General features: G+C 40.6%; 1 protein-coding gene across 1 annotated transcript in view; it reads right to left on the bottom strand.

The window, feature by feature from the left end:
* Positions 1–21,377, bottom strand: part of LOC122796835 (cytochrome P450 2F2-like) — a 749,069-nt gene that overhangs the window by 475,550 nt on the left and 252,142 nt on the right. Inside the window, exon 4 of the mRNA XM_044065579.1 lies at positions 8,169–8,321. Coding sequence (XP_043921514.1) covers positions 8,169–8,321 — 153 coding nt within the window. The remainder of the gene's footprint in view (positions 1–8,168; positions 8,322–21,377) is intronic.

Raw genomic sequence — 21,377 nt, 5'->3', positions numbered from 1 at the left:
GGGAAAGCTCTCACATAAAGGTACTCCTGGATACTAGAAATCTGGCAGATTTCTTTGAGAAAGTCACCAAGGCCATGGATGAGGGTACAACAGTACATGACACACACCTTGACCTAGGCAAGGAATTTGACACAATTCCCCACTCAGGTATTATAAATAAGCTCACAAAGCAGGGCATAAATCCCTGTGTCACTAGATAGATAGCCAATTCACACAAAGACAGAACACATATGGTTAAAGTGGGTGAATCCAGATCCAGCAATAGGCCAGTTACTACTGGTGTGATACAGGGCTCAGTACTGGGACCACTCCTGCTCAGAATATACTTCTCTGAAGTCAAGACAAATGTGGAAGGCCTCTGTATGACAAAGTTTGCAGAGGACTGCAAGCTGGGGGCAATCATAGAATCTCCCAGTAATGTAGATACCCTTCAGATGGGTCTAAATCAGACAAAGGATTAGTGCCAGAAACATGGTCTAAAACTAAATGTAAAAAAATCCATTGTCATACTCTTTGGGAAGTCAAATACCCCTGCAAATTGCAGCATCAATAGCATGCCCCCATGACTGGGCTCAGAGGTGAGAGATCTGGGTACACAGATATATAGCAGCCTGAACTTTAACCACCATGTGTCCACAGTGGCAAGGAAATCCTTTTACGTGGCACAACTTATAAGTAAAGGCATGGCATCCCTATCCAAGGAAAGTATAGTCTGGTTGTACTCAGCCCTCAATAAACCAATAATCAAGTACAGTGCATCATTTGGCATGTACTTGGCACTTCGAGTAGAAGGACCAATCTCAGAAGTTCCTCGTAAAGAAAATACAGGGTGTAAACAACATGAACTATGTGGACAGACTAAAAGCCCCATCCCGTTCCTCTTTCTTCTACTGACTATTAAGGGGTGACCTACGCCTGACCTACAAGGCACTCACAAATCCAGCCCTGATATAGCTACTACACATCTGCAAGTCAGATTGTAAGAGGGTCACCCAATCTATGGGTCTAAATTTAGTCAACCACTCAAACAAAACATGCTAGAGAGACAGATATGTGTCTCAGAGATTGTCCCTACTTTGGAACAGGCTTCCTATTCACATTAAGCAGAACCATTCCCTGGCCCTATTCAAACTTAGTTTGGATCAATGGATGGGGAATTGCAAATTCACACCTGGGGTAGTGCTTGTGTCCCTTATGGACAGAGGCAATCTGTAAGATACTCAATGCACTGACACAAATCCATGCTACAGTGGCCATACAGTATATTGGGTAAAATCAGGTTATATTGTTTGGGCTTGTAGGGGCCTTTAAGCCGTTAGCCTTGTAATTTCCTATAAACCTATAAATTGTTTACTTTATAGACACAAGATGAAGGATTGATTTTCAAATGGAGTAATTGGTTAGGCTTCAAATGGCCTACAAGTGCAGTTAATCCAGTACTTACCTATGAACTTATGGTTCAGCACTCCAGTAACTAGCATTTCCATGGGCAGTCATACAGAAAAACAGCAATGGCTTATTTTCTTGGAAATGCTGGCTCTGACCTCAGTTTGTCTTTCTCCACAGGAAAACCCTCCATATTCATATGTGACTGGGAACATGGGAACTACAGTGACTTCCACTGATATCCACTGATTTCTGCCATTGTGCCAGTAAACCTGTCTTAAATAGGTACTTACGACAAAGAGCCATTCCTTTATATGGAACCACAGCTAAACTCTCTGAGAAAGACCCAATCCCAAATCCATTTCCCTTCTAATTCTTCCTATTGTAGCTACAAATCCTCTGATATTATATCTAACTTAAATACTTAGTGTATATCTCAGTCCTACACATGCTATCTATCAAGCTATCTATCTATATATGTATGTATGTATGTATGTATGTATATTTGTGTATGTATATATATTTAGCAATTGGTCTCCCTTTCTCTCTGTATATATATATATATATATATATATATATATATATATATATATATATATATATATATATATATATACTTCTGAACACACACACACACACACACACACACACACACACACACACACACACACACACACAAAACACACACTATATACACATGTAACAGTTTCCAGATGAGGTTCATTTACATCGAGAAAGGAAATACAGTTTCTTGAAGGAAAGTACAGGAAGTAACAGAAATAAAAATCCAGTCACTTCACAACAGTTTTTCCAAAGTTCAGTTTACTGGTGAAGTATTCCTTTGTACAGTGGTCAGGGGTTTACATACTGAAACAGTACTTAACATCACCAGTATTTTCTACAGGCTTTATCAAAGAGGTAATAGGAAGTTCCGTTAGTTTTTCAGCAGCTCCCTTCCCTATCAAACAACAGGGACAACTCATAAAAGTCAAATTTCTGGGACATCTTCTATGCTTCTTTTTATAGCTTCCTGGCTACTCCTCTTTTGTACTTTCTCTGGACTCAGTGGTCAGGAATTTGATCTATTCTACAAATATTGGTCTTTATATATCTGAAGACCACTCTGGTCCTCACTGGGTGCTATAAAGACTTGCCTCTTTCTGGCTTGCCAGTCTACTCTGTAACTCTTCCTCCTGATACAGCTTCTTATAAAAACTAGCTGACACAGCCCTCTCACCGTTCTTCTTTCCAATACTTCCAAGAGGATGTCCCATCTCATCATATCAAAAACCTTCTAGAGGTCAAACAGGTCCATTCCTCCTTTTCCCCTCTTATTTCCTTTCTTTCTTTCTTGTAGACAAAATCTATTAGGGGTCTGTTAGTTTTCTTTAGCTTTGTGGCCTTTAAAAAAAAACATTCCGCCCATCCCGTGGGATTTCCTCTAGTCTTCCTGCTAGGACCTTGCTAATTTTTTAATATCTGCACCTATCAGCGAGAATGGTCTACAGCTTACTACCTCTGTACATCTGTCTAGTCTCTTCCCTCCTTTGGTATTACTATTTCTCTTGCTGTTTTTCCTGTGTTCCTTACTTAATGCCATACAGCCCCCCACACACACACATTCATGTCATCGCATGCATTTCCTCCCCACTCTCCCATGTTTTCCTCTTTTGTAGCGAAGTCTACATTTAGAACTCATGTTATTGCATGCATTTTATCCCCACTCCCCATTTCCATTCTAGTTCACCTTTAACATGTTTTTCTCATAGATATCTTTTAAAAGTACCCCCTAAATATTCCCCAAATCCTGTATCTTCTGCATTCTTCCTTCATTTCCACTCACCCTAGTTACTGGTCTTCCTCTTTCTTGCTTTTATTCTTCTTTCCCAGATGCCTCCCTTCGTCCTCTCTTATCACGCACCTTCAGTTCTTCTCAAACCATCTCACAATTTCTATACCTGCTATTACTTTACTTTTCATGGCTACCTTTTTTCCACATCTTTCACTTTAAGCTGCTATTTCTTTTTGCCATTTTCAATATCTTCAACTCTGTCACTGCTAGCATTTCTTTTAAATGTTCTGCTTCCTCTCTGTCTTCTTTCTCACCCAGCTGTCTGCTCTCATTATTTTCTGCCTCGCTGTGGTTTCTAATCCTGTCTCTTTGGTGACCTTTTAATTTTGTATCACCCTATTGATTTGTCATATTGCTTACGCTATCAATTTATTTAAGATCTGGTTTGCTTTTTAGGCCATCCAGTTGTGCTTTTTCCATCTTTTCCATATCCTTGCTTGGTCTCCTCAGTTTTCATTTGCATTACCACTAGTACATGATCTGATCTGTGTCTTTCCTGCATCTTAATCCTTTCCACTCTTCCCTCCTCCTAGTAACCTATCCAGTTTGTTGGCTTGTGTTAAGTAAGATCTTTAAATGGATATTAACTCTTTTGAGGTGGTCTTTCTCTCCATATACCCATCCAGTTTTGCTTCACATTCATAGCCAAATCCCTTTTCATATTCTAATTATACTCAATTTTGATATGTAATCTACCGTTTCATGGGTCTGTTTGGGTCATTGAAATCTCCCATGACCTCCATACCATCGGTGTTCATCTGTTCTTATCCTTTAAACAATTCACTGTTGAATTCTTTGCTGTCTTTACTGAGGGAATACAGGTTCCTTATGGTCCATCTTACCCCTCATATCCACCATTGACAGACTCCTTTCTTTCCTCCCTACTGTTTCTCATTCTTTCCAGCACTGCCCGCATCCCTTTCCCGAACATTGTGGTTAGCCTCTTTCCTCTTTTTTATTGAATATACCCATGGTATATTCTGAGTTCAGTATTTCCCCCTTCTAGTCACCTCTCTTTTTCCCATAACACCTCCAGCATATGCTATCTATCTAATAAAAAAATTCTCTGAAATTTTCTTGTCAAACACTTCCAAGCAAAAATCGCAAACCTTCTGGAATTTGTTACAGAATTTGAAACCATATAGAGGTCCTTCCATTGTTCCTTTCTAAACTGCCTTTCCTATTTCTCCTATCAGTCTTTTCTAACCTCCTCTGACTGATTATTATAGTTATCATGTAATATATTGAATGTCCTACTAATGCATTCTTCAGCTTCTATTCTACACTCAACTAATAACTCTGCTAGAGCTCATTTTTTTATTTAGCACTCCCCAAGTATCAATCCAACTTTACTTCACATTTATGCACCCTTACTTCTATTTGTTCATTTTTTTTGCCTGTGTTGATACAAAACAGCTTAATTCAATGTTATTTTAATCACATTTTATTATGCTTTTAAAACACAGCAAACAAGCATTCAGACAGATGAATAGCCATCAATTGTAAAATTATAATTAAACATGTAATAAATCCATGAGCAAACCTACTTTTAGTTAACAGCCTGCTTAAGGAACATTTAAAAACTTTCTTAACAGAAATTTAAAAAGATATTAAATTAGTTGTTTTTAAGTCACAGAAATATACATTAAAGCTTATTTAGCAAGTAAAAACAGTAATGCTGAAAGTCAATAACAGGATGGAATTAAAAAATATTCTATATACAATCACCTTAGCAAATGAGGACAGCCACCACAAACTTCATAATATGTGCAACAAAATCCAAAATGTTCAAATGCAAGGGGACCTTAGAGGTGAATATTCAGTAATGGACCTCATCACAATTATCCCATCTAGAACAGCATGCCTCACAGCACAGATGCCAGTAAGAGCTCTGCTTAAAAATTAGTCTGATTTTCCTCATAACTTGTAAAGCTACCTTAATTTTCAATTCCATTCACATTCATTATATTCACAAGAATGAAGGAAAAGTTCCAAATATCATTCCCTCACAATAAGACACCACTCAGTTCAGCAGAGAGCAGCATTCAGTTTAAACAGACTGACATTTGTACAAAACAAACTGTACTAAATGCCCTCTCGGTAGATTTTGAAAAATACATCAGCAGCGGATTAATGTCGGCACAAACAAGTTGCTTTGAACATATGAAAATGCAACAGAGGTCAACTCTCTAACAAACATCTGCAACCAACATGTGAGTGCTGTTGTTTCATCCAGTATTTTTTTCCTTCATGGAGTATCAAGTTTGATTACCTTTTTATTATTATTTTACCATTCCCTACATCCTAGCCAGTTATATTATTAGTATGGTATAGTCTTTTATCAGAGTTAATCCTTCATGCTTATGTAAGACTTTTTGACTATTTATTCCTCCACTCATCTGTCTGCTTCTTTTTAAGGGAAAAATACAGAGTTGTGGATACTCTTGCGAATTGTATTATATTCCTTTTACTGGATTTTACCTTCTTTTCCTCCCACCTGTGGCATATCTGGAAGGTGTTATCAATGTGTCTTGTTTTGCTAGATATTATGTTATATATAGCATTACTTCTTGTTTACCATCACTTACTTATCCAGCTTATCCATTTTTAGATTTCCTCTCTATATAGTCCCTTTTTTGTTACATTGTTTGGGGCTGTTGTGGCTTTGAGTAGTTATCAATAACTGACTTCTGACAAACTTCCTAGAACTCTGAAAAATAAGTCCTTAACTGTTTCTGTAACCTCTTTTGCAGAGTTCAGTTTGTAATACGTGCTGCCCCTCCAGTTAAATGACCCCAAGATGACCTACAGCATTCCTTTGCAAAAACTGGGTAAAGCAATCAAAACTGCTCTTACATCCAAATAAAGCTAATCTAATAGCTTTTTAACTATTGTAACTTAAAAAAAATTATCAAACAGTGATATCAGAGATAAATACAAAACTATTAGGAACAATGATAAACTATAGATTATGTTTCAGTCATCACATCCAACATGCAGCTCAAAAAACTCACCATAAATTGGGAATTCTCCATAAAGTGAAAACAATCCTAACAAAATATTCACTTAAGACCATACCTCATTGCTATCTACTCCCCACTCTCCTATGAAGCTCATCAATTTTTACTAACCTATTGCCCTGTCAGCTAACAAAACTGGAGTAAGCTTATCATGCAGTTACAAAATTTGTAGCTATATTAACCAAACACATCAATGTCTGGCACTTCCATACCTTAGCTGGCTGGAGCTATCAAATCTACTAGTGTATATTCACATTAAGACTGCTTACAACATCCTTCATATTGTAGATAAATGCCCTGCGCTAGACCTTTATTAAACAGGTACGCATCCTGCAGACAACTCTGATCATTGAACCAACACCTAGCACTTACTCAAATAACTGAAAATCATTACAGCAACTGTATCTCTATATACATTAGTAAACAGTGGAACATGATCCTAATAGATATTGGAAGTATCTCATCTCAGCCACAATGTAAAATCTCACTGAAGTTGTATCTCACAAGAGAATGGCCCTGTACTTAAATAATGTCATTAACAAAATGTCTTCTTATTCTTTATTTTATCTTCTCTATAATTTATAATTTAAAATCCTAGTGAAATCATACCTATTGATAAAACAGTCATGCCCTTGTACCAACCCCATTACTATGCTCCCTCTTCATGTAGACAAAGCAAACAAATTTCACAAAATTCTTGTTCTACTGTAGTAATCTTCTAGTTACAGGTAACATATGAATTTATTAAGTGGTTTGATAAATATGTATATGCCTCATTTGCTGGCTCTGTGCTAAAGTTAGTGGCAGTACATCGATACGCTATAAAATAATGGAGACTGCTCTACTGATCTGTGTGAGCTTAACATGCTGTATTATACTATGTTCTATAGATGTGTGAATGCTGTAAATCCTATATAATATACCTAACCTCTGAGTGTTATACAGTACATTTTTACTGTTAGCTCATGCAGCTGTACATAATGTGGTATTTTTCTTCTCAGGCCTCTGCTAAATTGAGGCTTTGCCCAGTTGAGATTTTGGGGAAATCAAAGGCAAAGAAATCAATCAATCCATCAATAAATAAATAAATATGCAATTATATGCATTAAATAGTTATTTTTCTTCTTTGAAATACATATATAGCTATATTTTTTGTTTACTTTGACTATTCCCCAAATCAGTGGACTATACATTTGTGTGTGTCAGTTTGGTGCACAGGTTTAAAAATGTGATGGTAAATCTAGACCCTGCATGACCCTGGGATTGATTGTCTGTGCTACTTAGTAAAATACTTTACTAGGGATTACTCACAAGTCTCCTAAGAAAATTGACTGTATGCTCAGTGGCTTTGTCTGGTCAACAGCGTTTTTTGGATTTATTTATGCATTTTAATGTGTAGTTACAATAAGCTTTGCTTTATTTTAAATAAATAGAGTGTCCGTATTGTGCATGGTTAAAGCACCGAATAGTATAACCACGTTAAACATTATCACTGATGTGTTAGAGCTAGCACTTGGTGCCATTGAAAACATTGGTTGGAAGTGATTTGGCCACTGTTGATGTGACTTCCCAACCCAACAAAAAAGAAATTGGAAAGGGACTGATGCAATGCTGTTAATGACAAAACTGGAGGGATTTCTTAATTTGGAAGAAGCAGAGAGGTAGATCAACCAGGAATGCAAACCTACTTTATTTTATGCTTTCTCTTTAGCAAACCCTGCATCACATAAAACAATCTGTCATGGGTTTCACATCAAAAGTGAAGTCTGGATGACATACATATAGCTTTGTTAATCAGAAAAATACCACGCTGTTTTTTTTTTTTTTGTCATAGTCAAAGACCTCTTAAATGTTTAAAATTAATTACACTATACTTTAATAGAATTAATAAGTAATCATATAATCCTTACCTTCCTTATCATCAAAACATTTCATTAAACATTTCAGCTCCTCCTGGATTCTTGATTCCATTGATGTTTTTCCCATCCCAAAATTCCTTAGTAGCATTGTCATGAATCTCCTTTTCTCTTTCCATTGTTCTCCATAAGGGGCAAAGGCAATGCCTATGAATGATGAAATACAGCCATTAAACACTCCAACTCTTCAGATTTCCCATGTGTTATCAATATCACTCCCAGTGTAACAATAAAGGGCATTTTTTAAACTGGACTGAAAGATACCAGACCCTGAACTACATGCTTTGGCAAATACATCCACTCTCCAACACATTATTAGCAAGGATGGCATGAGAATTTATTGAAAAATGTAATTTCATTCCCTGCCTGCTGATGTAGTTGCAAGGAGTCAGATTGCAATATCAGTAACTTGAGATTAAACAAGATCTGGAGCTGAAGGTTAGTGCAGGAGTTTAGGAAGTTAGATGAGTGGCCAAACATTAAGTCTTGTTGAGAAATTTACCAGTACAGGAGCCCCTCTAGATGAAACAATACGGCTTGCTCCAAGAAAAAACATGGAATGGACTAAACAGGTATGTTAAGGTTATGCCTGCAAGAAGGATAAGTGTAATTCTGGAGGAAGACAAGCCTTGTGCTCATTTCGTGTAATGTATCCTATGGTCAGAAAACACATAGGTTGCAATGAGAAATCTTTCCCCATCAGTAATATGATACCAAAGAAAGGCTCAGGGACATGATCCTAACCACCCAATGGCAATGTGCAGAGTTGGTTACTTCTTCCTTGAGGATAAGATTCATCAGAGTGAGTTACAAGGTCCTGCAACACAGAAAAAAAACAGACTACCTGAATCCAGTGTCTATGGTCTGAGTTCAGAAGGAGGGCTGGGATCAAAGAGATTTACAAAACCAGCAATATATGGTGTATTAGTTCATAGGTAGATACTAGGAAAGCAGTCCTGATCAGATAGACGTCTAGATAAATTACTCAAATGTCAGGTTTACTACACTTCAATTATGCTTTCCTCCTTTTAAGCAATGCTGCACAGGCTATCACCAAGGTGAATTTATGAATATCCATCCAGGTGTCAAAGTGACCTTGAAAGTACATATGATACTGCTTTGTTTGATTTCTTTTGCATTAGCCACCACCTCTTGTAGGGGGTAAAATCCATGACACTAACATCAGAAGCCTTATCTGATCATAGTGAGAGAACACACCGATGCTTACTGGTCTTGTTTACTGTCAGTAGTGAGTATGAATCCTCTGGTAGTAATACATACCCTAATCTTATAAACCAATAACTTCTGGCTGTGTGCAATACAACCAACCCAATCTGGCACACGTGAGACCCATTCAAACTACATCTCTTAAGGATTGCATACATGCAAGGACCTAAAAGAGGTAGGAATGCTACTTCAAACCTTGATCAGGCAGAAGACAGACTTTGCCAGATGACACAACAACACCAACATACTAAATGAAGGTATAAAGCCTTAGATAGAGAAATACTCAGTTAAAAAAAAGAAAGAAATCAGAGGGATTAATTATGGCCTTTGATGACAAAGATGGAAATAGATGAGGCTATATAATTGAGAAAATAGATTAAGTCACCTCACCTCAGTAAGCAAAAACAAGTGCACCCAATTCAAGCTTTGAATGATAGTCAAGGTTTCAATACATATTTTTCTTAGGTAATTAACACAGCCATAACAATCTTTTTTGCAAAATATACTGATCCATATCAGTATTTCTTCATAATAGATGAAGAGAATTTATTGGGAGAATAACATAGCCTTTGATAAATGAGGAATGGAATACTTATCTTGCAAAGCCTATATCCCTGGCATAGCTAGCATTTGTCAACATATGGAATGTTTCTTTCAAGAGTTATAACCTGGAATTCACCTTGAGTGTTAACATTTTTTGGTCAATAAAATTAATAGATAGAAATAGATAGAGAGACAGAGAGAGAGAGAGAGAGAGAGAGAGAGAGAGAGATGTCTAACCCAAGAATTAAAAGTGCTGTTTAAACTCAAGAGCAATGCCATGGTCCTTGTGGAAACATTTACCTACCATGATACTGTTCAATCTGGTATAAAAAGTGTGAATAACCTATATTAAAGCTTCCTTCAGTGAATCTGCACAACCTGAAAATCCATCCCAAAGCATGTCTGGAGGGAAGTTAACCTACTCTGGATGTAGTCCTCAAAACACGTTAAAAATGTGGCTATTAATTGCCTACTACTGGCCTTATCTTTTCCTCTGCTTCAAAATATCACCAACAGCTATCTTCCTCTCAACAACCATATATGAATAATAACTCCACCCAATGCATTCCACCCTTCCTCTTTGAAAAAGAAATGGAAATCCATTTTTGAGAAGAATTCTATCAATCCTTCCAGAGGCGCTGACTCATTGTTGTTATGACTTATTAAGTTGCAGTGAGAGTTCCCTTCCTCTTCAACACATCTTTAACATTCCCAAGTACAATTCAACACATCTAAAACCTTATACTGGGTGATTTCAACTACCCTGCCATTAACTGGGAAAACTACTCATGCACCAACACCTTTGCCCAACAGTTCTTGGAATTCATAAATTCCAATGCCCTGGATCAACTAATCCATAGTCCCACCAGGGGCTCCAATATCCTAGACCTGGTTATTACCAACATGGGAAATCGATGCTCCACACCTATGGTCACCCCCTCATTGGTCAGGTCAGACCATAAGCTAATCACCCTTAACATCCACATTCCACCCCCACCCCCCAGTAAAAGAAACCTCCATAACAAAACTTCTCCAAGGCCAACTTCATGCTACTCAAGTCAGAAGTTACAAACTTCATGACACCTATGCAGACAGGAACTGAAAGTTCGACTGCTGAGTACAACACTAAGGCACTGTATGAGCACATCCACTCATGCATGAATCGTGCCATCCCAAATAGAACCAAGATGATCTCCTCCAAAAAAAGGAAACCAATCTGGTGGTCCCCTGCCATAAACAAGCTTTACAACCGAAGGAAAAAACTGTTGCAGAAAAGAGGAAAATCCCAGGGTGAAAAAAACTCCCTTACCAGCCTCATTAAGAAGCTGAGACCTCTCATAAAATCCTCCAAAGCTAGTTATGAAAATAAAATTGCCAAAGATTCCAAAGACAACCACAAGGCATTCTATAACTATGTCAAGAATCTAAATGGCAATGCTCAGATCTGCTCTGAGCTACAACAGAATGGCATTAAATATACTGATCCCAAGGATATTGCCAGTATCCTGGCAGATCGATTCAGTGCCAAATTCACCCCCCTCTCACTCCCTAAATGGCCCATCTTAATACTGGAAGCTTGCCAAATTCTGGTAATAATGGCGACACAGGTAAAAAAACTGACTCTCCAAAGCTAAAAATACAGCATCCATGGGACCAGATGACATCCCGGGCTGTGTACTACATGAACTACAAAATGAACTGGCACCTCACCTAAGTGTCATGTTTAATCATACCCTCACCTCAGGCTTCGTGCTCACTGAGTGGTGCACAGCTACAGTTATCCCACTCCACAAGGGGGGATCCACCTTGGATCGGAACTACTGCCCCATCAGTCTGACAAGCCTGATCTGCAAGGCCATGGAACGTATTATCATGGAACTTATAAACAAAGACATTGGCAACCTTCAAACACTGGACCCCACCCAGTTTGGGTTCGTGAAGGGTCAATCTTGTCTCCTGAACCTTACTGACTTCTTTGAATCAGTCTACAGAGCCATGGACGAGGGTAAGGCAGTCCACACAGCCTTTCTGGTCCTCACTATAACCTTTGACACCATCCCCCACTCTGGAATCATAGATAAACTTACTAAACTGGGCATTAATCCTTACATCACTTGATGAGTTGCCAACTGGCTTAATGATAGAACCCACACTGTAAAAGTAGCTGACTCCAAATCCAGCTCCAGACAAGTGAAAAGTGGAGTACCTCAGGGTTCAGTCCTGGGACCTCTCTTGTTTGGCATCTACTTCTCTGAAGTACAGGCCAACACTAAGGGACAATGGCTAACAAAGTTCGCAGATGACTGCAAACTGGGAGACATTATTTAATCCCCAAATGATGTGGATACTCTACAAAAGGGCCTTACAGAAAGAGATGCTTGGTGCCAGAGCCATGGGCTGAAGCTCAGTGCCAAGAAATGTATAGTTATCCCCTTTGGGAAAAAACATGTACCCATGAATTATCACATAAGTGGCAGTACACTAAACACCGAAAGTGTGATAAAAGAATTAGGGACACAGGTGGACAGTGGTCTCACCTTCAATAACCACATCGCCACAACAGTCAGGAAATCCTTCTATATGGCACACCTCATCACTAAGGGCTTTTCATCCAGAAAAAAGGAGGTCATTGTCCCACTGTACTCATCCCTCATTAGACCCATTATATAATACAACGCCCCATTTGGTATGTACCTCTCAAGACATCTGCAACAACTGGAAAGGCTGCAGCAATACCTCACTAAAAGAATCACAGGCCTAAAGCAGATGACCTATGCTGACCGTCTTAAAAAACTCCAGTTATACTCTGTCGCATATCGTCTACTCCAAGGCGATCTCTGCTTAACATACAAGGCCATGTCAAACCCAGAGCTGTTGGCCATGCTACACTTAAATAAATTCCAATCCGTCAGAGCCACATGCTCCAGGGATCTAAATCTTGTAATCACAATAAACAAAACATGCCGGAGGGATAGGTTCCTGACCCAGAGACTCCCCAGACTCTGGAAAAGACTCCGCATACATGTCAAGCAGAGCACCTCTTTGGCTCTCTTCAAAAGGAACCTTGATGATTGGATGGGAGAAAGGAAATTCACCCTGGGGATCATGTCAGTCACCCTGCTAGACAGGGGTCCAGGGAAGTAAATAGTGTGGGAAGAAATAGCCAGGGAATGGTTATGGCTAGGCTTGTATAGGCCCTAGGGCTGATAGCCTAGTACCAACCTATGAACCTATGAACCTATGGACCTATACATCATTACTCTTCCTCGTCCCTCCACTAGGACAGTAATCAAGGAGGGGGATGTTCACTCCAAACAAAGATAGATACACACAGTATTTTTGTATGCAGCTCTCAGCACCAAGCACAATTTCCCTTAAGAGCATACATGGAACACACTCCAGCACCAAGCACAATTTCCCTTAAGAGCATACACGGAGCACACTCCAGACTCCACCTTTTTCTCTGCAGAAATCAGTGCTCTGTGTCTCTGTACCAAGTAGCTCACACACACACACTCACACACACACACACACACACACACACACACACACACACACACACACACACACACACACACACCTGGGAAATGCTGGCACATATTTATCTGCTATACCATCTCTATAATATAAGGTAGATTCACTGCCACCAGCCAGCTACCTGGCTCTTACCAAGGTACCCAATTACTCTCAGTACATTGACAAATTATACAAATGGTAGTATTAATCAAGTGGCAAGACTTTCAGGAGTATGAAATCACAGTGCCAAAACTAAATGCAATTACTCTCAAACCTTAAAATATTTTCTAAATGACCAGCCACAATGAACAGTTTATATGCATTTAATAATAAATAATAAAATAGAAAACATGAAAATACTGAATATCTACTTACAATAAGCACCAGAGTTTCAATTCACAGGAAATATAAAAAATAACACAGATGAAAAGACTCAGACAGATACAGTAAAACAATGCTTTTAGCTAATCTCTTTAATTTCCTAACTGACTGAAGATTACTGTTCCCTATTTAAGTTACTAAAAAAAGCAAGACAAGGTGAAGTGGATGAGTGACTTTGTTGTCAGTTCCAATAACAGTGTACTGAGTAACACACAGCTCTCACTAATCTCTAAGTATAATTTCAGTGCTGGCTATAAAATGACATCACATCTGGCCATCTGATTCTGTAGTTCACACACTACCCCCTGACTAGAAGCTGAACCAGGATCTAGCACAGATGTATCACAATACACACCTAGGACTTTGTTATGGCATCTGGAGACTGTAATACAATTCAATACTTTCATCCTTTTGCAGAGACTGACCACCATTCTCTGGCACCCTAGGGTTGCAATTAGTTCACCTCTAAGGACAAAAAGAGCAGGATCCCACACCAGATAGTCAACCTCTGGCTGCATTTAAGTCTGTGAGAAACAATCTTTATGGCCTAAACCAAGTCATTTAATTTCTGGCTATTTTTCTTAAGGAAAGCTGAGCTGAGCTTAACTCCTTCCCTTCCAGCATCCTCTGTTATATATATTATTTCTCAGTTACAGCAGTACAGTCTTAAATAAATGTCTATTTCTTTTCTGTCCAGCAGGACCCACTGTTGACACAAAAACATTTACAAATGCATTTATAACACACACATCTGTACAAATCAGTTTGAAATAAAAATGACATAAAATTATTTAAAAAACTCCAGCTAGCTATGCTGGCATATGTTACACATGCACTGCCCTTCTTTCTCTGGCATAGCTGGCACAACCTCACATCCTCAAATCTCCCCATTTGAAGACTAGAGCTTGTTTCTCAAGTGACCTTGGAGAAATGTTGCTTGAGACGAATGAGCCTATCTGGGAATACATTCACCCATACCCTGTGTTGAAATCCCATCTGCATTGGCATTGCTGGGCCCACTATGGTGTGTCACTAGGTGGGCCATTCCAGGTTTCCCAGTGAACATGTCCACAAACTTCTGTAACATTGTTCAGATTTCTTGACCCCAGATAGGGGATAGCTGCTGGGACATTGCTTCCCCTTCCACTGAGATGTCAGTCCAAGCCTCACTGAGATCAGTCACTAGATCCCCCTCAGACTTCTCTTGATACCCACTGCAAATACTTAGCACAAGGGCTTCCCTATCATGGCAAGGCTTCATCATGTTAACATGGTACAGTTTATGCCCCTGCCTCTTGCTTAGCAGTTCTACCATGTACTTAAAATCACTGACCTTCCTTACCACCTTGAAGGTTCCTTCCCAAGCTACCCACAGCTTATTTTTTCTGACAGGAATGAGCACCATAACCTGATCTCCTACAGCATGCTCTTGGGATCAAGCATTCCTGTCATTTAGTACTTGACCTTTTTCTGCTTTTTGGGTCCTGCCATGCTCTCATGGGCCAAGCCCATGAGCTCCCTAAGCCTTGTCCTGAGGCTTAGGACATATGCCACAACAGACTCATTGAGGGATTCACACTCGCCCTCCAACTCATCATGAATCAAATCCAAGGGACTCCTCAACATATGCCCATACAGTAACTCAAAGGGTAAAATAATGGGTATTCCTGGGGTATCTCTCAGTATGCAAACAGGAGGTGGGGCAAATATTTGTCCCACTCTCTCATAAATTGGTCTGCAATTGCCCTTAGCATGATCTTTAGTGTAGAGTTTAACCTCTTCACAGGACCATTTAGTCCTGGGGTGGTAGGGGGTGGTCTTTAGGTGCTTCACCCCACAGCGCTCCCATAGATAAGCCAGTAGGTATGACATGAAATTGGCATCTCTGTCAGTCAGTATTTCTCTCAGGAAACCTACCTTCCTGAAAATCATTAACAAGCCAGCAGGTATGACATGAAATTGATATCTCTATCATTCAGTATTTCTCTCAAGAAACCTACCTTCCTGAAAATCTCTAACAAATCATTTGCCACCTTCTCTACCTCAATGGGGGACAGCACCACCTCCTCAGGGTATCAAGTAGCATAATTTACTACCACTAGGACATATTTCTTTCCTGTGGAACTTGTGGTATTCAGCAGGCTCACCATATCCATAGCGACCCTCTGAAGTGGCTCCTCAATCATAGGCAAAGGCATCAAAGGAGCTTTGACCCTGCCTCTTGCTTTACCTACATTTTGGCACTGCTCATATCCTGCAGTACCCTGTTACATCCCTTACAATCTCAGGCCAATAAAAGTTCTGCATAATATGTCTCTTGGTATGCTTTATGCCCATATGACCTACAAAAGGAATGTCATGGTCTATGGCTAGAAGTGCTTGATGGCAGGTTGTAGGCACTACCAACTGCTATACTACCTCACCCTCTAGTCCTCCCTCAGAGGTCCACTCTCTATGCAGTAGCCCTTTGTTCCAGTAAATAGAATCCCATTTTACTTGATAATCAGGCGCATCCTTAGCTACATCCCTCAAGGCTCGTAATATAGGGTCCAAGAGCTTAGCCTGTCTCAATTCTACCTTTGTGACCCTTCCCAGCTCCCCTTCCACAGGAAGTCTGGTATCCTCTGATAGCAGTACCTCAATCACAGCCTGTGCATGACCACTCACCTCATCCCTTGCAGCCACTCTCTCTAAGGAAACATCAGTAAATATCAGCAGCTGTGGCTTACCTTAAGGCTCACAGCTACAGGGTAGCTCCCTCCCTGAAATATCTACATCACCCAGCCCCAGCTTCAGGTGTGAGGTCTGTCTATGTCTCTCCCAGGCTACCAGATCCACATGCCCATCTCCACGCCTGACTGCATGTAACTGCATGCACACAAGGTACTACATTACTAAAATCTTTCCCTATCAAGACGTCTGCAGGGACATCCTCAAACACACCTACTTGTTTGCTTCCCTTTTCCAGCCCCCCCCCAGTCAAGGTGACCCTTCTCAAAAGTATTTGGAATGGGGTCCCTCCGAAAGCTCTTACTGGAGTGGACTGCCAGATCAAGTATTACTTCTCTTTAACCACTGCAGGGTTCAAAATGGTTATGTCAGAGGCCATGTGTCTCTTAGCAGTGGCCTGTTTTCCACCCACTAAGATAGGATACAAACTCCAGTGATAGTTTGGTACCCCTGTTGTCTCCAGATAACTTACCACTGGCATATTGTTATTCCCACTTGGTGGCTCCTCCATCTTGTGTTCCTCACCTTGCCTCAGTGGAAATATGTATGCTCCATGGGCCCTCTGGTTACATTTAAAACATCTAAACAGTAATCCTGGTTGTGTACCTGAACTAGTGGCTTCCCTTTTTACTGGTGGAATCTGTTGGGGTGGTTTAGGCTGCCCCCCATGGGATCCCTTATATCCGTGTGCAGCATTGGGTATCTCCTTCTTATTTATGGGTGCCCTACTTTCTAAGTAGAGATCCCCTTTTCTCCCCAGTTAAACTGCAGAGTTACACTCCCAGTCTACCATTAAGATTTTCATGTCCTCAGGCAAAATGCTAAGGGCTTGTTCCCTCACCAAAAGATCTGCCAGTCTTTCAAACGTGGTGACTTGACACCCACTCACCACCTATGAAAATAAGTGCTTATCTTAGCAATATAATCGCATACACTTTCATCTGCCTTCCATCTATGCTCATAGGTTCATAGGTTCATAGGTTCATACTAGGCTATCTGCCCTAGGGCATTTATAAGCCTAGCCAGAGTGTGTTTGGCTTTCGCCACCCATTTTAAATTAATTTTGTTATGCCTTTTTTTGAGGTTAGTATACTGTGCCTCTGTCTAACAGTGACACAGAAGTGATAGCCGGGGTAAACCTATGATCTCCCATCCACTCATCAAGATTCCTCTTGAAGAGAGTCAATGTGGGACTCTGCCTAACCTGGACTGGGATTTTATTCCAGAGTGAAGGGAGCCTCTGGGTTATGAATCTGTCCCTCCAGCATGTCCTATTTATTTCAGTGCTGAGGTTCAAGTCTCTCGAGCGTGTAGCTCGATGGGATTTGGATTTTCTGAGGTGCAGCATGTCCATTAATTCCGGGTTGGACATGGCTTTATACGTCAGGCACAGATCGCCTCTGAGCAGGTGGTATGCCACTGAGTAGAGCTGGAGGTTCTTTAACCGGGCAGCATATAGCATATGGCATCTGTTTGAGCCCTTTGATCCTCTTGGTGAGGTACTTTTGGGGTCTTTCCAGTTGCTGCAGGTGTCTGGTAAGGTACATCCCAAAAGGGGCATTGTACTCAATTATGGGCCTGATGAGGGATGAGTAAAGAGGTACGATGACCTCCCCTGATCTAGATGTGAATCCCTTCACGATTAGGTGGGCTATATAAAATGTTTTTCTAACCACTTTGGCCATGTGGTTGTCAAATGAGAGATTGCTATCAACTTGGGTCCCCAGGTCCCTAATGACTTCTTCTGTACTTAACGGATTACCACCTATGTGGTAATTTGTGGGCACTTTGTTTTGCCAAAGGGATGACTATACACTTTTTGGCGTTTAGCTTGAGGCCATGGCTCTGGCACCAGTTGTCTGTTTCTATGAGGCCCTTTTGGAGGATGCTTGTGTCAGCTGGAGAGTTGATTATGGCGCCCAGTTTGCAGTCATCTGCGAACTTGGTCAGCCACAGTCCTTCCGTGTTGGCCTGTACCGCCGAGAAATATATACCGAACAAGAGAGGTCCCAGGACTGAGCCTTGTGGGATGCCACTTGTAACTGGTTTGGAGTCTGACATGGCTCCAGCAATTCTATTTGGGTTCTGTCCTTGAGCCAGTTTGCAACCCATCTAGTGACATAGGGGTTTATATTTAAGCTGGTGAGCTTATCTATAATGCCCGAGTGGGTATTGTATCGAAGGCTTTTGCGGGGTCCAGGTAGGCTGTGTGGACCACCTTCCCCTCGTCAATGGCCTTGGTGACTGTTTCAAAGAAGTCAACCAGGTTTAAGAGGCAGGATCTGCCCTTAACAAAGCCAAACTGGGTAGGATCCAGTGTCTGTAGGTCCCCAATATCTTTATTTATGAGGTCCATGATGATCCTTTCCATAGCTTTGCAGACCAAGCTAGTCAGGCTTATGGGGCGATAGTTTCCAGGATCCGTTGAGGCACCACCTTTGTGGAGAGGGACCACTGTTGCTGTACGCCACTCTTTGGGTACATATCCTGTAGTAAGGCTAAGATTGAACAGTAGTTTTATGTTTGGGTTTAGCTCTTCTTGGAGTTCATGTAGGACGCAGCCGGGACACCATCTGGTCCCATTGATGCTGTGTTTTTGCTTTGGAGAGGCGGCTCTTACCTGAGCATCTGAGATGTCAGGGGCAGCACTCTGTTGGGATAGATATTTGCCCTTTTGGTGGGGAGAGGGGGAGAAGTTTGCACTGAACCTGTCAGCTAGGATGTTGGCAATGTCTGTGGGCTCGGTGTATTTTTTGTCATTTTGGACTAATTCTGAGCATATCTGGGAATTCCCACCCAGGTTCCTAACATAACTTAAGAAAGCCTTGTGATTATCCTTAGTGTCCTGTGCAATTTTTCTCTCGAAGCTGGCCTTAAACGATTTTATGAGTGCCCGTAGTTTTTTGCTAATACTGATCAGAGATGCCTTCCCTTTTTGGGATTTTGCTCTATCATGTAGTAGCTTCTTCCTTCTATTGTATAGTTTGTTTATGGCTGGGGTCCACCAGACAGGATGTCTGCCTTTGGAGGATTGGGTCATGGTTTTATTTGCGATTGCATGATCCATGCATTCCTGAAGGTGTTCAAAGAATGCATTTATAAAGGATTCTGCGGTCTGGGCCGTATTTTCCATAGGCCCGGGGGCTTTGAAGGATTTCGCCTCGGTTTTGAGGTGTGTGAAATTTGCTTTAGAGAAGTTTTTCACTGTGGTTTTCTGGGCAGGGGGTGGGGTCGGGATGTGAATATCCAGTGAGATTAGTTTATGGTCTGATCTTACCAGTGAAGGATACCTTTTCCTGTAAGCTTACAGTGTTAACTTAAAACATTCCAATAAACATTGTTTAACATCATAATTTAAACAATCAATATCAGACAATTTGAAAACGGCAGTTACATCTTTATCATGTGGTAAGGGGGCTAGGAACTGTTAGCAGACCCCTTGGTCAACATCATATCTACATACTCTTTCAAATATATGAATAAAACTATCGGAATTATCACCTTCTTTATATTGTAGAAGAAAGTGGGATTCAGTTATTCCATTCCCCATTCCCTCCATGTTCCTGTCAAACAGTCAGCATATTCTTTTCATGTTGATCCTGCTTCTCATTTTCTTCAGCCTGCAAATGCTGAAGGGTCTTATTTCTTTGACCTCCAAATGCTGCAGTCTCTCTGCCAATTCTAATTCCAAACATTTGGCCTTCAGTTCAAGTCTATAACACCAGATGGGTTTTTAAATCCTCTGAGAAAAAAGGTGAACTGTCCTGTTTTTGAGGGCTGCACATCCTCATCTCCAGACTGGTTGTCTTTCTGGTTGCTGGACTGTGTTGCAGCTGTGATTAAGTCTGAAATCATTTCTTCTTTAGTTTGGCTAGCATATACCAGTCCTTTGGATTTGCACACCTTAGCCAACTGGTTCACTGTTAGCTTGCCATAATCCTCTGCTGACATCTTTGCCTGCTTTCTCTGACTAAACTAAACTAACAATAAATAAATAAATAAAACTGTTATGCAAAAAAAAAAAAAATGTACGTTTACCTTGTGGGTGCTGAGAGTACACACACCTTTAGTTACATCTGCTTACAGGTTATAGAAGTTCAATTAAAATCCACACCACTGCTCACCAATATGTGATGCCCCTCTTCTGGGCCAGTTATCAAGGAACCTCAGTCCTCACCACTGACACCAGTGGTGGATGTTCACTTAGAACAAATGTAGATACACACAGTATTTTCAGATTCAGTTATCTACACCAAGCACAATTTCCCTTAAGAGCACACAGGGAGCACACTCCAGACCTGGGGTTAGACTTCCCCTCCAGGCCCCAAATAAGACACCATCTTTTTCTCTGCAAAAATCAGTGTTCTGCGTCCCTGTTCCAAGAAGCTGACATGCACATTCTGAGATTTAATCTTCTCACACACACACAGACACACACACACACACACACACACACACACACACACACACACACACACACACACACACACACACACACACACACCTGAGAAAGGTTGGCACAGATTTACGTGCTATACCACCTCTACCCAGACTATAAGGTAGATTCACTGCAACCAGCTAGCTACCTTAAGGCTCTTACCAGGGTGCCCAACTAGTCTCAGTAAAACTAATCATCATCACCATCATCAGCCTCCCTTTTCCCATTTTTTTCTACATGGGGTCGGGGTATCATGTTAACTGTCGCCAACTCTCTCAATTCAGTTCCACAATCCTGCCTTCTTCAACACTCATGCCTGATTGTCATAGATCTTCTTTTACTCAATCTATCCACCTCTTTGCTGGATG

This window comes from Protopterus annectens, chromosome 3.part0 (assembly GCF_019279795.1).
Source record: "Protopterus annectens isolate FY-2018-M chromosome 3.part0, PAN1.0, whole genome shotgun sequence".
NCBI lineage: Eukaryota > Metazoa > Chordata > Ceratodontiformes > Protopteridae > Protopterus > Protopterus annectens.
Note: the sequence above shows the minus strand (reverse complement) of the source record. Positions and strands in the feature narration are given on the sequence as shown.